The following is a 17,064-nucleotide window of genomic DNA, read 5'->3' on the forward strand; positions in this document are numbered from 1 at the left end:
ACTAGTAGCCATTGATAGCCTTCTCCTCCACTGAGCTTGAAAAGACAGCCACCCATTGCGTTTCCTCACTTCAAGTTGAGCTGAATTAATATACCTTGTTCTATTAGACATCAGATGTCTTTATTTCCTTCTAGTGTGGCTCCCACTTATAACACGATACTTCAAACAGCTGATTAGATTAGTCCTTTTGAATTGTGAGAGATGTGCATATTTCCATTTTCACAGTCTGCACTTTGTTCTAAGACCTTCTAGCCTGCTGTCCAACTACATTAGCTGCAGTAAGAGATCTTCCTAGCACTCACAGTTGTGCAATCAGCAGTTCTTCTCATCTTGTCGTCTTGCTGGATTTACTGATGTTGCTCATTTTGTGAAGAGCTGTTTCCCTCTTTCCATAGATGTCATTTTAAATCATTGTCCCTGATTGTTGCCTGAGTTGCACAAATATCAGTGGTGAAGCTGGATAAATTATTTTTTCATGGCATTGGCCTTTTCTTTGGAAGGATATAGCTCACCTCTCGCCTTTTTCTTAATAAAGGATAATATATATTCCATTTAGGGCTGACAGTTTACATTTTGTCTTCATTAACCAAGATAACTTTAATAGACTGTAGCATCATCACCATAGAGATTGATCAGAGCTGGTCTGTAGAGAATACATTTTCTGCCCTTCTTGTATGGTTGTCTTGAATAGTGGATGATAGAAGACTCTCTGTCATTCAGTGGATGTCAGCTGATATCTGTGATGTTAAATGGTTGTAAAATGTTGTGTGTGTGAGAGAGAGAGAGAGAGAGAGAGAGAGAGAAAGGAAAAAGGGAAGAGAGAACCTTTAAATGCCATTTTGGAAAGTATTTTATAGCACAATCCTATCCATGTCTTCTCAGAAGCAAGTCCTACTTAACTCCCAGGTAAGTGTATAGTATCGTAAGGATTTGCAGCCCTAAGGTACCTTAATAGAAGCTGGAATGTTACCAAGAATACAGTTCTATGCTGAATGTCCTACAAGCAAGTCCTATTAAGATTAGTGGGATTTACTTTTACTTTTTACTCTTTTTTTGCTTTTTAAACTTTTTTTTACTTTTACTTATTTATTTATTTCATTTATATACCGCCCAATAGCCGAAGCTTTCTGGGCGGTTCACAAAAATTAAAACCAAAAAGCACACAGTAAAAAAAAAATATAAAATATAAAAGCATTAAAACTACAATAAAACAATACAACCAGAATAAACCTAGAATAAAACCTAGCAGCAGTGCAGAGATTGAAAATAGCAAAGCTAAAAGACTAGAAAGCTAATAGGATATGCTTTTTTAAGCATATCCTATTAAAATTAGTGGGATTTACTTTTACTTTTTTACTTTTTCAACTTTTTTTTAGCATGTCCTATTAAAGTTAGTGGGATTTACTTTTGAGTCAACACACATAGGATTGGACTGTGAATCCTGAGATCAGTTAAGAGCAGGAGGCATAAAGAGCAAGAACAAAATGAAGAGGAAAGGACTGAAAACAAACATGGTCAAAGGGCTCAACCAAACCAAGGCAGAACTGCACATTACGTCAGGAAACACAGATCTCCAACCCCATGTTTGTTGGACAATGGGAATGCAGGAGTGGCTGTTTTCAGAAGATGGGTGGGAAAAGGCACTTGATCTTTCCCTCACCTGCCACCTCCCCTCACCTGCCACTTTATCTCAGGGCCGCCAGCCAGGTTTATTTCCCATCTTGGATACCACTTGGGGAAAGGGGAGACGGCTGGAGGGAGTTGCTGTAGGGAGAATGTGGAAGGATTAAGCATCCCATCCACCCTCTGCTTTTCCCCTGAGCCTCATTCACCAAACATATTCACCCTGAGCTGATAAGAGGACAGGAGTAGATAGTCATTAGAGCTGGCCATGGTACTGAAGAAGTGGTCTGAATGCTTCAGTCTTTGCCTAAATTTCATTTATCCTGCCACGGCATAGCTTCCCAGAATGAGTTGTGGTAAATGTGGATTTAATTTCTTGCTGGCTGCCTTTTAGACAATCTAACAAAAAAAGTCTACTGTGCATACCTTGCTAAAATGAACAGAACGTACAAAAAAACCCCGGCTGAAACAATCATAAAACTGCTTCCCCATACAGTCAGCTGCAACACTATTCTACTCAAGCCATGGATCACCACATCTGGTTGTTTGGGTGAGTCAGCTCATATGTGGCCCTGCAACAAAGTTTAATAACTGCTGCCCTTATATTGTTTTGTTGGACGAAGAGCAACCAATAGACAGGATATAGATGGAGAAGAAACTGATAGCTGGGGATTTTCTCCTAGGTTGGATCCACTTCTAAAACCCAGAATGCCTAAGCAGCCAACACACTTATTTTGAAGTCCCACAAGCCCTTTGCTTCATTATTGTAGTATCTTTCAAACAGAATAAGTACAATTTTAAAGTCCTTGAAGCTCGTAGCTCGCATGTCCTCAAGTGATCTTTAAATATATAGAGAAGCATGATCTTAGGCCCTTGTGATATGGTCTTTGAGTAAATTGCTTAACCTCTGTGATTTGCCATCTGTAAAATGAGTTGACAGGAAAGTCATAAAAATTAACATTGGAAACCTATTTGGGAAGCATCAGAAAGAAGTTGCTTGCAAACCATTGTTGTGTTATAATTACATTGAGAAGGAACACTGAAATGAACATTTGCTTCAGTGGATTTCAGTCATTAGTATGCATGAAAATTTAGTGGCCTTTCTTTCTGACTGATGATCTGAAGTCATTGCTGCAGATGTTTATTCAAAATTCTGCACAGTTCAGATGCAACATTCTCAAATGTTACATGGAGTGAAAATATACACAGTTGGAATTAAGGAAGCCATCGCATCAACTTCAGAATAATGGGCGGTATCCAAAGGGGCCACTGTACTTATGCAATTGACATACTCTAATGTAAGTGACCTCTAGTGCAATGCCAGTAGTGTAAGCTAGTGCAATGGGTTCAATAGGGCTTGAGGTAACTGTATATAGGATCACAGCCTCAATCAAGAGCCAGTGTGGTGTAGTGGCAAGAGTGTTGGACTGGGAGCTGGGAGATCCGGGTTCTAGTCCCCGCTCTGCCATGGAAGCTCACTGGGTGACTTTGGGCCAGTCACACACTCTCAGCCTAACCTATCTCACAGGATTGTTGTTGTGAGGATAAAATGTAAGCTGCCTTGGGTTCCTTGCAAGAGGAAAAAAAGGCAGGATATAAATGCAATAAATAAATAAATCAGCCAGCCAGCCAGCCAGCCACATTTTGGAGAGCAGAACTACTGAGACTACAATCTGTTCTTTATGAACACAAAAAAACCTCTAATGTATTTTTGTGTTTTCTAGTTGTGATGCTTCTGAGAATCCTTCCTAATTTTAATCTCCTGTAAGGATCTGTGGATGCCTTTTTAAATGTCCCTGTTGGACATTGCCAGTAATCACCTAGGGCAGACTTCCCCAACTTGGTACCCGCCAGGTGTTTTGGACTTCAACTCCCATCAGCCCAAGACAGCATTGCCAATAGCCATGAATGCTGGGACTTGTAGTCCAGAACATCTGGTGGATACCAGGTTGGTTACGGAAGGAGTGACTCTGAGGGCCAATTTGTGCATTACAGTTTTTAGGTGCACACCTGAAATGAGATTTGTGGATAAGTTGTAGGACCCTTTTCTGTCTACACATGCATGGAATTGCACCCTAAATACATTCGTTAGTCTTTAAGGTGCCACAAGACTCTGTGTTGTTCATATGTACTTATACACACAGAAAGATACAGTGTTAGCATAGGGTTGGTGCAAACCATAAAGCCGTATTGACTTGTAAAGCCTTCAGAACACCAGCATACACCTCTTTTGGGCAGTGTAGGGATGGGGGTCCTTCTCGCTCTTTGTTTCAGAGCTGAGAGGCCAGCTCATTACTGGGGTTACATCAATGGGAGAGGAGGCAACAGAAGTGGCAAGTTCAGTGCTCTCCCCAATTCCAAAGCTATGCAGCCTGCCTGCTTAATAAGTTCCTTCTATGTGTTCCTCTCAAATCCCGTGTGATTGAAAGTAAGAAGGAGAGCTCTACTAAAGCCATTCCTTGGCTGGAAGCTACAGCTGTTAGTTACAGAATGACACCTCCTCCTCTGCATCCTCTTTCCTTTCTACTGATATGGAGAACTTGGACACACTTCTGGGTGGTTAAAAAAAAAAAATCAAATTGGCCAGAAAATACCCTTCAAAAACTCGGAGGCATTTCCGAAGCCTCAGGGCCAGCCTGCTTTGCCTCATACCACTTTAGACACAGGTCACCTCATATTCAGAGGTAATCCAAATTGCTCCAACGCAGGACTCTTTGCCTGAGGTTCATGCCTCATCTGAGGCTTGTGTGTGTGTGTGTGTGTGTGTGTGTGCGTGTGCGTGCATGCACATATGTGTGTGTGTATTTCTGTTTTATTAGTCTCTCTCTCTCTCTTTGTATTTTGTACTTTGACATCCATACCCAGATATCTGAGAATTGGCCCTAACTTTGTTGATTTTAATGTGTACTTCTTTTACAGGAAGGAAACCATATTCTTAACATGTGTTTTGGACGTTTGAATCCTTTACTTGCCTTCTATAGTTTTGTGTCTCTTTTAAAAATATATCTCCTGCCATGAGGAATCTCACTAGTCGATGAGAAATGACTCTGTAAGGAAGTCCCTTAGTGGCTCATGATGTACCTTTTCCTTGGTAAGGGAAGGGAATGAATGTGGCAGGGAATGAAACATGCATTGTGGTGTGACCTCAATAGGACACTTCCTTGTCCAGCCTATCATCTTTCTGCACCAGCTTCCTCTCAGGAATTCTAGCTTCTCATCAGTGAAGGACTGAATAAGCAGCTAATAAAATAATTATGTGCTAGTGAAATACCGAAGGGAGAATTAAAGCGAGCTACAATAATGAATACTTGAATGCAATTCTCCATTTAAGTTGCAGCTGAATATTTGACTACCAGTCTTTTATGCAGTCCAAATTGGGTGTGATTTTTTTTATTTCAATCAAAGATATTGTAGGCCCAGAAAATATGTTATTACTTGCAAATGGTGTCAAACTGTATGGATTGCAAAGATATAGGAAATCTGCCTCTTGTGGCTGAAGATGTTACTGTAGGCTCCAACCACACAGACGCATTGAAAGTAATGCCTTAAAAACAAAATAACCCCTGAGGTTCACATCCCTATGGTCCCTTAGTGTGCATGCCATATTTCAGGTGTCTAGGTTTCATGGTCTTGTCACTATGGTGCTCATGGATGGATGGACGGACGGACGGACACACCCTCTTTTATAATTATAGATCATCCAGCTTCCATGCTATCAAACTTCAGTGCAGCATCCCAAATTGTGGATTATACTAAGGACCATTTATTTCATTACTGGAGCAAAAGGATGGTTGGTCCACAACTGCTGCTTCTGACACCACTCCAGTAATGTTGGAACAGAGTAGCCCTGTGATGGGGATAATACTGGAAGGATCACAGCCCCGACCTGTCCTTTGATGCTGTAGTGGTTCCCATCCCTCCTACAACGTTTGTACATCATACTGGCACTGGAAGGATGCCACCTTCATGATGTAAGAACTGGCCTAAAGAGGAAAAAAACAAGGCTAAGGATCAGCTTTGATCTTTTGAAATGATATAGAAGAAATTAACTATCAAATTGCTGGATGTGCCTGATCTTGTCTGATCTCGGAAGCTAAGCAGGGTCAGCCCTGGTTAGTATTTGGATGGGATTCCGCCTGGGAATCAGGCTTCCTGCATCGAGCAGGGGGTTGGACTCGATGGTCTTGTAGGACCCTTCCAACCCTATGATTCTATGAGTTATGTGAGTTATATCAGTCAAGAAAAGATAAGAAATTTATTAGATCAGCACTGAATAAGAAAATAAACTTCAGTGCATTGGCACATTCCCCCCCCCCCTCAAGTGTTGAAGTCATCCAGTTGTTGCTTTACTTTAATCATCACCAGCCCTGTTACCGTACATTTCAAGAGTCCAATGAGATTGGAATGATGTAGTTGTTAACACCCTATCTAACTGGTTTTGAAAGCTAGAGCAGTGCAGTATTTTAAATAATCTGAAATTGAACAGATCGGATTATGACTTCACCCTCCCCCTGTTGCTGAGTTTGGATTAAAAGGGTGAACAGCTTTCCAAAAATTATGTTTGCTCTAAAGCCATGGTCCTGTATCTCCTAGCAAATTCCAAGAGCTCCCTCCCCTATTCCACTAGGTATTTTGTGATCTTTGTATGATCCAGGCAAATCAACACCTGCATCACAGTCCCATATGATAATAATGTAAAAGATGCTTATTTAAAATCTGACACCATTGCTGCCTGTGATTGTATAACTGCATACATTCTTGCAGGAGAAAATCAAAGTTTTAAACCCAATGGAAAAACTTTGCATTTGCTGTTAAAGGAAGCCAGTTCCTGTGCCTTATCTGCAGTGCATAGCTAACTCACCACAAAGCACACAACCTGACATGCCACTGTGAAACAAATTGCAAACACTTTTCATCCAAATACCCTCCTGGATCAGAATTAAGGGGAAAGAAACAAGCTAAGCACATTAAAACGACCCCTACAAACTCCAACACTGTTTTCAGCATTCACTGGAGAAGATGACACAACAAATTAATTAAACAAATCAGATGTAATGTGTGCATAAAGGTAGACCTTTATGGCTGACAAACTTGTGAAGGTTATCATATGTGTCTTGGAGGGTCTGAAACGTTGGCCACCACTATCCTATACCGATATCAATGTAACATTATCATTTAAAAATCTCCCTATTCTTGCACATGTTACAAGTGATTCGCTTTATAATGGATTTGAAGCATGCAATGCATTATTGGCAGGGCTGGTGTCAAGGGTAGGCATAGTTGGGCACCTGCCAAGGGCCCACACCTGAGCAGGGGCCCACTGACAAGAGCCCCCTGGACCTGCTCCTCCTCTTCACCGTTGTAACCTGCTGGTTCACCCTCTTCTCAATCTGGCCCAGAGAATGGTGGTGGGGAGAAGGAGGAGTAGTAGACGCCACGGCCTACTTGCTCACTGGCTCTCTGCCAAGCAAGCAAGCAAGTGGTAGCAGCAGCAGTTGGTAACAAAGTTGGCAAGACTCATTGTCAAAGCAGGGTCCTCTGAGGGTGGCTTGCCAAGGGCCCTCCAAAACCTGGAGCTGGCACTGACTATAAGTAGTATTATTGATAATTTTAACCAGTCCCTATGATACGCCGGATTTTGTTTATGCTGAACACACATGCTTTGACCATTAGGTCATCAGGAATTGTTTTTTTCATTAGAAATTGTCCTACCTAGAGCCCTAATTGCAGGACTAATCTCTGTGTGAACTAAGGAGGTTGGAGAAATCCACAATAGATTGAAATGAGTTTGGATTTCTGTGAATCCAGCCTGCGGATTCCACAGTGCGCTGGCTTTTTCCGAGTCACACAGGTTCTGTGGATGGGTTTTCCACTTTTCAGGAGGATTTGTGCTAACACTCATTAGCACTTTGTGCAAGTACACAAGTGTGAATTAGCACAAAGTGTGAACAAGTGCAGAGTAACGCAAGTAGAACGGAATTCTGGTTAAACAAATTCTTTCAGTGAGCGGATGACGGAACAGAAGATACCTGACAGTAGGGATGGTGTGGGTGCCCAATTCAGTCCGGGAATCCATCGGACCCACTCTTGCCTGCACCCCCAAGCCCCGCTCGCCAAGCCCCTGCCCATGCATGCCCTCTGCCTGCGCTCAGCAAATGGCTTGCACTCACCCTGCCGGCCTCATCGAGCTTCACGGCCACCATTTTTTGAGAAATAAAACGGCAATCGCAAAAATATGCATATTTGCGCACATGCAAAAATGTGCGTTTTTGCAAATGTGCATATATGTATGTGCGAAAATGTGCATTTTGTGACTGCACATATTTGCGTATGCTCAAAAATGTGCATTTTCCAAAAAATGCACATTTTTGCACGTACACGAATGTGTGCCTTTGCAAAAATGCACATTTTGCACATGAGAATATGTGCATTTGCAAATACGTGCATTGTCGTGCATACAAAAACATGCACATTTTTGCAATCAGCATTAAAAAAAAAAGCCAATCGCCAAGCTTGATGAGGCTGCTGGGGTGAGTGTGGGTTGCTCGCTGAGCATGGGAGGGGCTCAGGCACAGTCCGGGGACCGGCGAGTGGGGTCAGGGGCTGGGTGGGCGTCCAGAGAACCCAGACGGGAGTGAGTTCGCACATCCCTACCAGATAGTCCAGGAATCACAGATGGAACAGATTTAACAAAATCCGTACATCCCTGGTGGGAATACAAAAATACAGTGTTTCTGTTTTTAAATGGTTGTGCAACTTTTACTCTTTTACTCCCCACAGATAATGAAGAAAATGAGCAACATCTATGAATCAGCAGCCAATACCCTGGGAATCTTTAGCAGCCCTTGCCTGACCAAGGTAGAATTGAGAGTCGCGTGCAAAGGCATATCAGACAGGGATGCCCTCTCCAAGCCAGATCCTTGTGTCATCCTGAAAATGCAGTCTCACGGGCAGTGGTTTGAGGTAGGTGTCTATTTGGTGTATATTGGAAGATTTTTCCCCAAGATGATTTGATGTCCTACTGCGATTGTACCCATTGCTGCTGTTCTGAGACATCCAATAACTTGAGTCTTCTAGACTGCAGTCCAGTAAGATCATTTTGGAAGTATGGGGATATGAAAAGGTGTTGCGTCCAATAGGACAGGGATATTGAACCTCCTCCAGCCCAATGGTTGAATTCCATTTTGGAGAAGCTCTTGGGGGCTAGATCTCAGTGGTGGGTGGGGCCAAAGCCAAAAGGGTTGGGGCCAAAAATGACAGCATATTTTAGCTTAAAGCGCTTAGTGCAGGTAACTAAGCCTTACGAGAAGCATTTCAACCTTTTAGAACAGGGGAAATACTGCACAAAAGCTGGGAAACCACCAAATGATTGGTTGAGAGAAAGGGTGGGTGGGACAAAGGGGAAGAGGTGTGTGTGGTATTGTGAAGGCCTAGAATAAAGAAGCGTTTAAGGAGCTGTCTCTGGTGTCTTGGAATTCTTGCAGTACAGCAGTGTGGTCATCTGGGGAACTCTGGAGGGTTGGATTGGGATCCCAGGGGGGCTGGAATTGGCCTCTGGGCCTTCAGTTCTTCATCCCTGCACTTGGAGCACTGTTTAGCTTCCCCCCCCGTTAACAGTGGCACCAGCCTCTCTCCCCCTTGCTTTTGAATCTTATCAGAGTTTAAAAGCAGCCCACGATGTGTCAAAAGGCATAAGACAGAAAACACTGCTAACTGCTATGCACCTTGGTTAGGGAAAAATTAAAAAAAAATCTGGGCACCGGCTACCTAAGGGCACAATCCTAACCCCCAGACCCACTGGTTGGTGCAGGTTAGGATCGGCTGGAGGCACCTTTCCATGAGTGAAGGGGAGCTCCGCCAGTAGGACAGCATGTCTGCCCTAGATCTCCCAGTGACACCTGCAGAGACTCTTAAAAGGCCAGATGCTTGCCTGGGGACAGGTGCTTCTTCTTGGCTTGGTGGCCTCCTGCCCAGCATGCTCCCAGCACCATTGGGCAGATGTGGCGGTGGAAGAGGCATTCGACTCCTCAGATGCAGGGGGAGGTGCTTGTGGGGGGGTGGCTTGGCCTCAGGAGCGTGGGCCGGCCAGCTCTTCAGCTGGTGGCTTGGCCAGCTCCTCCGTGAAACTCAAGGCCCAGGTTGTGACAGCAGTGGTGTAGTGGAGGCAGGGCTCTCAGGGACGCAGCCCAGGCACTTTTTCATCAGCAGGGACCCTGATGTCATCTGCCCACCCCCACAGAATTCCCTGTTCCCTCTGAGCTTAGCTGCCGTCCTCACGGTAGCTGGGAGGAATGAATTTTCCCAGCAACAAAATACTGTTCCCTGTTGTACTGCAAAGTATTTTGGGGCGGCTTGGGCTTGATTGGGCAATTAAGATCCATTAGCTTTACCAGAGACCTGATACTAGTGGAAATGAAAACTGCGTGTTGATATGGATCAATGCAGCTGCCTGAATTTTTGGATTCTCCTTTGGGGTGTTGCTATGGGAACTGTCATGATGAGCATCTGCACTTCAGAATTTATGACTGCACAACTGTGTGACAATTCCCAGTGTTGGATTTGAAGATGGAGCAATCGAAAGGAGCTTCTATTTGCATGCATGGCTCCCCGTTCAGTAAGAAGGTCTATGCATGGGCACCGTCCTTCCCTGTGAGTTTCACTGAAGGTAGACATTCAAAATCTTTAGAACTTTGCACCTTTTGTCTTCTTAGTTCCTGAGTACAGCTTTGAAGGGGACATATTTCTACATAACTCAGAGGTCTTTGAGATATTGACCCAAGCGATATCAACACTGGGATCATACAACCCTGTTAAAGTCACTTGGAAGTTTAGGTTTCCATTACATTCCATCAGGAGAAGAATTTTTTTTTAAATGAATTCATCCAGGGAGCTGTAATTTCTCCCTATTTACACAGATCTGGTGGGCAGGGATATCGAGGGTGGAGATAATTGTCCCGTCTATCATACCGGGCAATTAATTATTGTTACATGTATATTTTTTTATTTATAATATTTTCATGCCACCCTTCCACAGAAGTCACCACAAATTAAAATAAAACAGCAGTACTACCACAGAAACATAAAAATCAGCAATATAGCATTTTATAACCAGATACTGTCTCTTTTTTCCCGCACAAGAAAAAAATACACTCAGTGTTGCCATCTGGGAGATCACAAAAGTGTAAAATGACCTTTAAGTTGGAAATAATTTTAGGATAACAGGATTAAAAATAAAACCAACAAAACAGATTAATCACTGACAATAATTAAAGCTTTTTCTGTTGTTACATAAGGTCACTCACTTAAAAGCACATTAATTATGGAAACAAATTTCACAGCAAAAATTTGCCTTTAGCAGGAAAGAGTGGCTCTGACATCAACAATATGTCTGTCTTATAAACATTCATAAATGCCTGTTATTCCCTCTTTAAAAAACCACATTAGGTCCGCTTTCCCAACCTGGTGCCCTCCAGATGTGTTTGGACTACAGCTGCCAGCATGGCTGGGGATGCTGGGAGTTGTAGTCCAACACATCTGGAGGGCACACGAGGTGGCATGACATGAACGTCTTGAAGTATCTGGGAGTGTGGTTACCGTTTTCCTTTGTAAAAAGTAAAAATACATTCATGGGGTTTGGCCAACAGCAACCAACAGAGTATTCCTAAGTAGGTGGGGGAAGAGGAGATCCATGGCAAAAGATCTACAACTTCCCAAGGGCGGGGGGGAGGCTTTTTCACTGCCCCCCCCCGGCATATCTTCATTCTTGTTATTTTCTCTCCTATTGAAACCAGTGGGAGGGCAAATACCTGCACCAGCTCCTGGGTAGCCTAGGTTTGGGCCCCAATCCAGGGGCCTCTTGTGGGATCAAAGGCACTTTGGACCCAGCATTTGGGACTCACTGTTAGCAGGACCGCTGCCAACGGGGTTCCTACAACCACAGAGCTTTTCATTGGTGTACCAGAGGCCTCTATGATAGTCATGCTCTCCTGCCCATGGAGCTCCTCTGCACCAACAGAGTAGTGCCTGGTCCCATCCTAAACCCCCTCAGCTGGCCTTTTGGCAGGGAGTTAGAGTTGCACTCCAAGGGTTGGATCCAGACTAAGTCACACTTAGAGTAGACCCATTGAAATTGATGGGACTTATGGTAATGGCATCTATTTATTTACACTGAAATTGATGGGACTTATGGTAATGGTGTCTATTTATTTACGTTGAAATTGATGGGATTTAGGGTAATGGTTTCTATTTGTTTGTTTGTTTGTTCAATTTGTTCCACACTTTTCCACCAAGAAAATGATGCTCAAGCAGCCATCAATCACTGGAACTTTAAAAACAAATTAATTAAAATCATGATTAAAGACCACAATAATTACACATTAAAAACAATGAGAAATCACTCAAAAATGGCAGAATATGTTAGGATAAAAGAGGAGGAGGAGAGAAGGCTTCAAGCAGAAAGACCCCTTGACAGAGGTTCCTCTTAAGGAGAAGTAACCTCATTTCCCTCCCTCCCCTATTTTTATGCATGCACCCATCATTACAGTCTCAGGCACCATATGGCCTGGGGAAGGAGAACAGGGGAGGGGTCTACTCTAACTATGGGTCAATGGGTCTATTCCAAGTATGACTAAGTCTGGATCCAACCCCAGGTCACTATTTCCTGGAGCTGGCAAGAATTATGTTGGGAATTCTGAAGCAAATACTCCTAATTTCAATTTGCAAATGCTCAAACGTATACTCTTAGTTTTAAATTGCCCCTGTTATAGATGCTCTTGGATTTAGGCAAAGGTATAATAAATAATACTTATACCTTATTAAAGGTATAAGTACTGAATATCATAGGGTGACGTTTTCTTATAATACATCTACTGTCTTCTGCATTAAAGGCATGATCCATGCCCATGAAGCAGAGATGGGGATGCTACAGGAATTTGATCTTGGTGAATTCCTGTGCTGCAGAATGAGGTGATTTACACAGCTCTCAGACTAATATGTGGATCCAGAACTTCTCTATTCATGCTTCTCCGAAGGGTGTAATGTCATTCTCGGCAACTTAAATGTATCAAAATACACATTTAAATAATATTTTGAGACAAAACACACATTTTAAACATATATTTAAAAGTGTATTTCCAGAGGGTTTTTTTTTTAAATGGTACATTACTGCAGAAATGGAGCCACCAGCCTCCACTGGCTTTGAGCATAATAGGCCTATAAACATCCTGTGACCGAACAGGCTCAACTAAGCCTACCAGCCATTTAGAGTGGCCAGCCAGGCACCAGACTTCAGAGCTCCACTTTTGCTGTTGTTGTTTTTTTCCTTTCGGTCCCAGGCAGCAGCAAAAATGCAAGAGGCCTACAGAATTTTTATCAAGTAGCTGGTAGGCCTTCATAGGTGGCTTTGGGACTGCTTGGTGGGCCACATGTTGCGTAGGCCAGGGGCGTAGGGTGGCTCAGTCTGCTGCCCAGGTGCTGTGGATGGGCCACTCCAAGGCCCCTGGGCTCTTCCTTCTGACGGCTCTTTATCTTTAAACCAGGCTTAGACTGGGCGGCCCTTCAAATAAAGGACTGTTCTTTGCAAAAGAGGACACATGGCCACCCCGCACCTTTCAGCACCTTGGAGAGCTCCTTTAGAATTCTGACTGGCTCTGACAGAACCCCAGGGTGGATTCACTGCCCCACTGCCATCGGACCCACCGGCCTCCACTGCTCAAAGCAAGAAAAAGCAGAGCTTACACACTCTTGAAAAGACCTCCATCCATACGTCTGATCAGTTTCTTCACATTTCTCTTGCAACACTGACCATTGATCAGTTTATATTTGCGTATAGAGTAATTTGCCAACCATATCCATCTTGTAGGACAAAGGAAGTGGGTGCCATGAAGAACATGCCTTTTGAGCAAATGCTTCTCCAAGTGTATGAATGCAGATTGCCCTCCTGGATAGACCTGGGGTGGGGACGGACTTCTTTTTTCTTTCTTTTCTTTTTTTTAATAAAAAACAAAAACACAACCTAAAGTAATTACTGCTCTAAAAGTGGGTTTCCCTGCCTTCAAAAAATGTTACTTGTCAGGAAAATAGGTTTTCTGTCCATTACCTCACAGCTTGCAGATGCTGCCACATTAAATCAAGTGTCTTCTCAAAATAGGCCTTTTAATGCAACCGCCCCACAGGATACTTTTTATATGGTGTCTGACTGAAATGACAGATTTTTAAAATGTCACAGGAATAACCCTGGCTGGGACTATCAGTTCACCCCCCCCCCCCCGCTCGGCACTCTACAAGGTTATTACCTGTGTCAGGACTCTGTGCATTTGTATTTCAACTCCCTTCCATGGAGCTGAGGGCAGCATACATAGAGTTCCCAGACAGTTTCCCATCCAGGCCCTAACCAAACCTGTGGCTTTCAACATGATTGTTGTATCATGGCATTCACGCAACCGTGTCCTGGGCCCACGTATGGACCCTGTCTTTTAGTGGGAAGGTTGCCCTTCAAAATTGTGCAGCTTGACACCTTTACCACCACCACCCCAGCTTCTAGCCCTGCCTATATGGGCTTTCAGATATTTTCAGTGTAAATGGCAGAGGTCAACTGTGAGTGACAGCAGATTCTGCTCAACTCTTTCAGCAAACTCCCACTATAGATAAGATGTTGGGGGTGGTATTTTAATGAACTCATTGCCATCTCTTTGCATCTATATAAAAAAGTTCAGCAGCCATCCATTCTATTGACTAATGGATGTATGTGAAAAAAATATAGGGTCTTTCTTCAAACATTTGGACAGAATTCAGTTGTATAGACAATGGGTTGAATCCAGGATCTGCCTTCCATGAAAGGAAGGGACCTTCCTGTGTTGCCAAGAGGTCACAATTCTTTTTAGGATTCAGAATACAATGAACACACTAATGGGTGAAGGCTAAAGATTTTATTAAGCAAGAATAAACTAACACAGCAGAAAAGCAAAGCACAATAATTGCAGCAAGAAACTTCAAAGCAAGATCATAAGCTAAAATCCCTACAGTTGCTGGGAATCCCATCACAACATGGAAACGGACGTGACTCCAATAATGGCCTGATCTTATGCAGTACCCTTCCAGATCAGCCTGCGTTGAGTTCCCACCTGGGAGTATCTCAGGGATTCATCTATCCCATTATGCTCATATTAATCCCACCCCTATCTGGGCCATAGACTTTGAGAATGTTTGGCAATAAGCCACCATAGATAGCTCCATGCCACCTACTCTGCTACCAAATGGCTACCTTGAGATCTTGCCAGAGGCTTATGTACACCCTCTCAAGTCTCAGAAAGATAACTGACTCTGGGAAGAGAAAGCATAGCTAGCCAGTAAAATCAACAGTCCCAACCAGAAGAAGGAGCAATTGTTGTACACCACTAACTCCTCGGAACAACAATCATCTTCCACATTTCCAGTACACTTCCACAAGAGGAAGGGCTCCATTCATGGAAGGTCCACCCTCCACCTAATTTGTGAGGATCTACACACACACACACACACACACACACACCCCACAGCTCACCCCATTCAGCAAGGTCTCCTGACTCTTTTATGTAGCCTCTTCAGGGGGCTGAAGGGGCTGCTGTGGGAAGGAGGGGGTGGAGAAGACTACTTCTGTCAGTGCAGTCGATCCAGTGTAAGTCTGGATACAACCCAAGGTGCCTGTAACAAATATAGCATTGTGTGCATGGAGCATTTTCTTGCTTACAGAAGAAAACAGGAAAGGCCTTTAGAGCTCAAAGCCCTGTGTTGATTATAGCCTTCCATAGCTCATTGGGAGCTACAGGTTCCTAGACAGCACATATGTGTGCATAGACATGCACATAGGCAGTTTTCAAGGAGGAAGGAAGTCAACAAAACACCATTTTCCTATATAATTGGCAAATGAATTATAGCCTACTTCACAATATTTTGTCCTCTCCTGGAAGCACGTCTTATTGAAATGTATCCTCCTCCTGTTCTTCTTCTCCTCCTCCTCCTCCTCCTCCTCCTCCTCCTTTCCCCCTAAGGTCCTCAAACAAAGCAAAAATCTGTCATACCTGTTATCTGAGGTTTCAGGCTATGGTTCCTTATGGGGCGTTCATAAAGGCAGCTGTGTCTTAGAAAGGGCTGCTGCATGACATTATATTTTGCTGTTTGAAAGCCACTGTCTAGGCTCAAAGAATTTATTATCAAAGATAAGCACATGATGGGTTAGACTGGAGGAAGGGTTTTGTGTGAATCTAAACTTAGCCATCATGACATCAGAGTTCTTTATCAGGCAGGGTTCATAGTCAAGGATGACATCTGCCCTCCCATGAGTACTAGAATACAATAGAATGTTGCTTCTGGAATGTGCTCAGTCATCAAAAGGTATTTGTCTTTGCCTGTCTGCCTCTTTGCCATTATTCAAGCATACATGTGCATGGGTAAACATCGCAGGAAGATCTCTAATTTAAATGTCTAAGAGCCTGGCTCAGGGGTATAGCGGAGCCAGGGCTGGCAGGGATGCAATGCCTGCACTTTTTTATTAGCAGGGATGCTGATGTCATCAACCCCCGCCCCCCAGCTTCCCTGTTTCCTCCGAGCTTAGCTCACAGCAGCCGGGATGGGGTGGGGAATGAATTTTCCCAGCAACAATGGGCAATTCAAACCCATTAGCTTTACAAAAGACCCATTCCCCTGCTCCTGGTGGAGGTGAAAACTGGTAGAACTGGTCTGTTGCTATGGACCACCACAGCTGCAGGATTACCTGCATTTTTAGGGTCTCCTTGGGGACTATGGGGATTGTCATGATGACCACCTGCACTTCAAATTGCACCACTGGCTTGGCTACATGTTACAAATGCCTTGTGAGAGCAGTCCCAACATGAAAGGTCTGCCTGTTGAGAATTCCGAACACTTCCCCGTCAGCAGAAAGAGAAAGCTGGAGGGGATAAAAATTGTGTGCCCAGTAAAGGAAGAACTGCTGGTAGCCTTTATCTGTCCATGGTTTATCTTCCCTTATCTCTCTCTTTCCAAGCAGCTAATTTCCCCTAAAGGCTTCTCTACACGAGCGATTTATTGCACACTCGTGACTGGCCACTCATGGAAGTTTGCGGGTCCTTTACACGACATTGTCTCCTGTGCTTTGCTTTTCCCCAGTTATACCACTTTCAAAAAGATTGGAGATAAGGTGTAATAAACCTTAATGGCACAATATTGGCAGTGTGTAAAGCTGGCATAGTGCTATAATTCATCCACTAGATGGCACAGTTTCATTGAACATACAGAGCATTGCCAAGAAAAAGTTTTGAATTCCACATCACGTGCTCGCTCTTTAGAGGAGCCCATTGTAATCCTGCAAAGAAAACGGAAGCAGAAAGCCTGAGTAAAGTTGTGGGATTTTAGCCTCGTGTAGAAATGCTCTAAGAGTAAGGAGAGGGGGAGCAAGGAAAATTAGCA

General features: G+C 43.6%; 1 protein-coding gene across 7 annotated transcripts in view; it reads left to right on the plus strand.

The window, feature by feature from the left end:
• CPNE4 (copine 4) overlaps positions 1–17,064 on the plus strand; it is a 272,750-nt gene that overhangs the window by 81,101 nt on the left and 174,585 nt on the right. For all 7 annotated transcript variants that reach the window (XM_084858175.1, XM_084858176.1, XM_084858171.1 and 4 more), the window contains one exon: positions 8,404–8,586. In XM_084858175.1, the coding sequence (XP_084714301.1) occupies positions 8,407–8,586 (180 nt within the window). In that variant the 5' untranslated portion in view covers positions 8,404–8,406. The remainder of the gene's footprint in view (positions 1–8,403; positions 8,587–17,064) is intronic.

The sequence above is a fragment of the Heloderma suspectum genome, chromosome 5, assembly GCF_057233095.1.
Source record: "Heloderma suspectum isolate Gila_16-S chromosome 5, 16-S_ref, whole genome shotgun sequence".
Lineage (NCBI taxonomy): Eukaryota > Metazoa > Chordata > Lepidosauria > Squamata > Helodermatidae > Heloderma > Heloderma suspectum.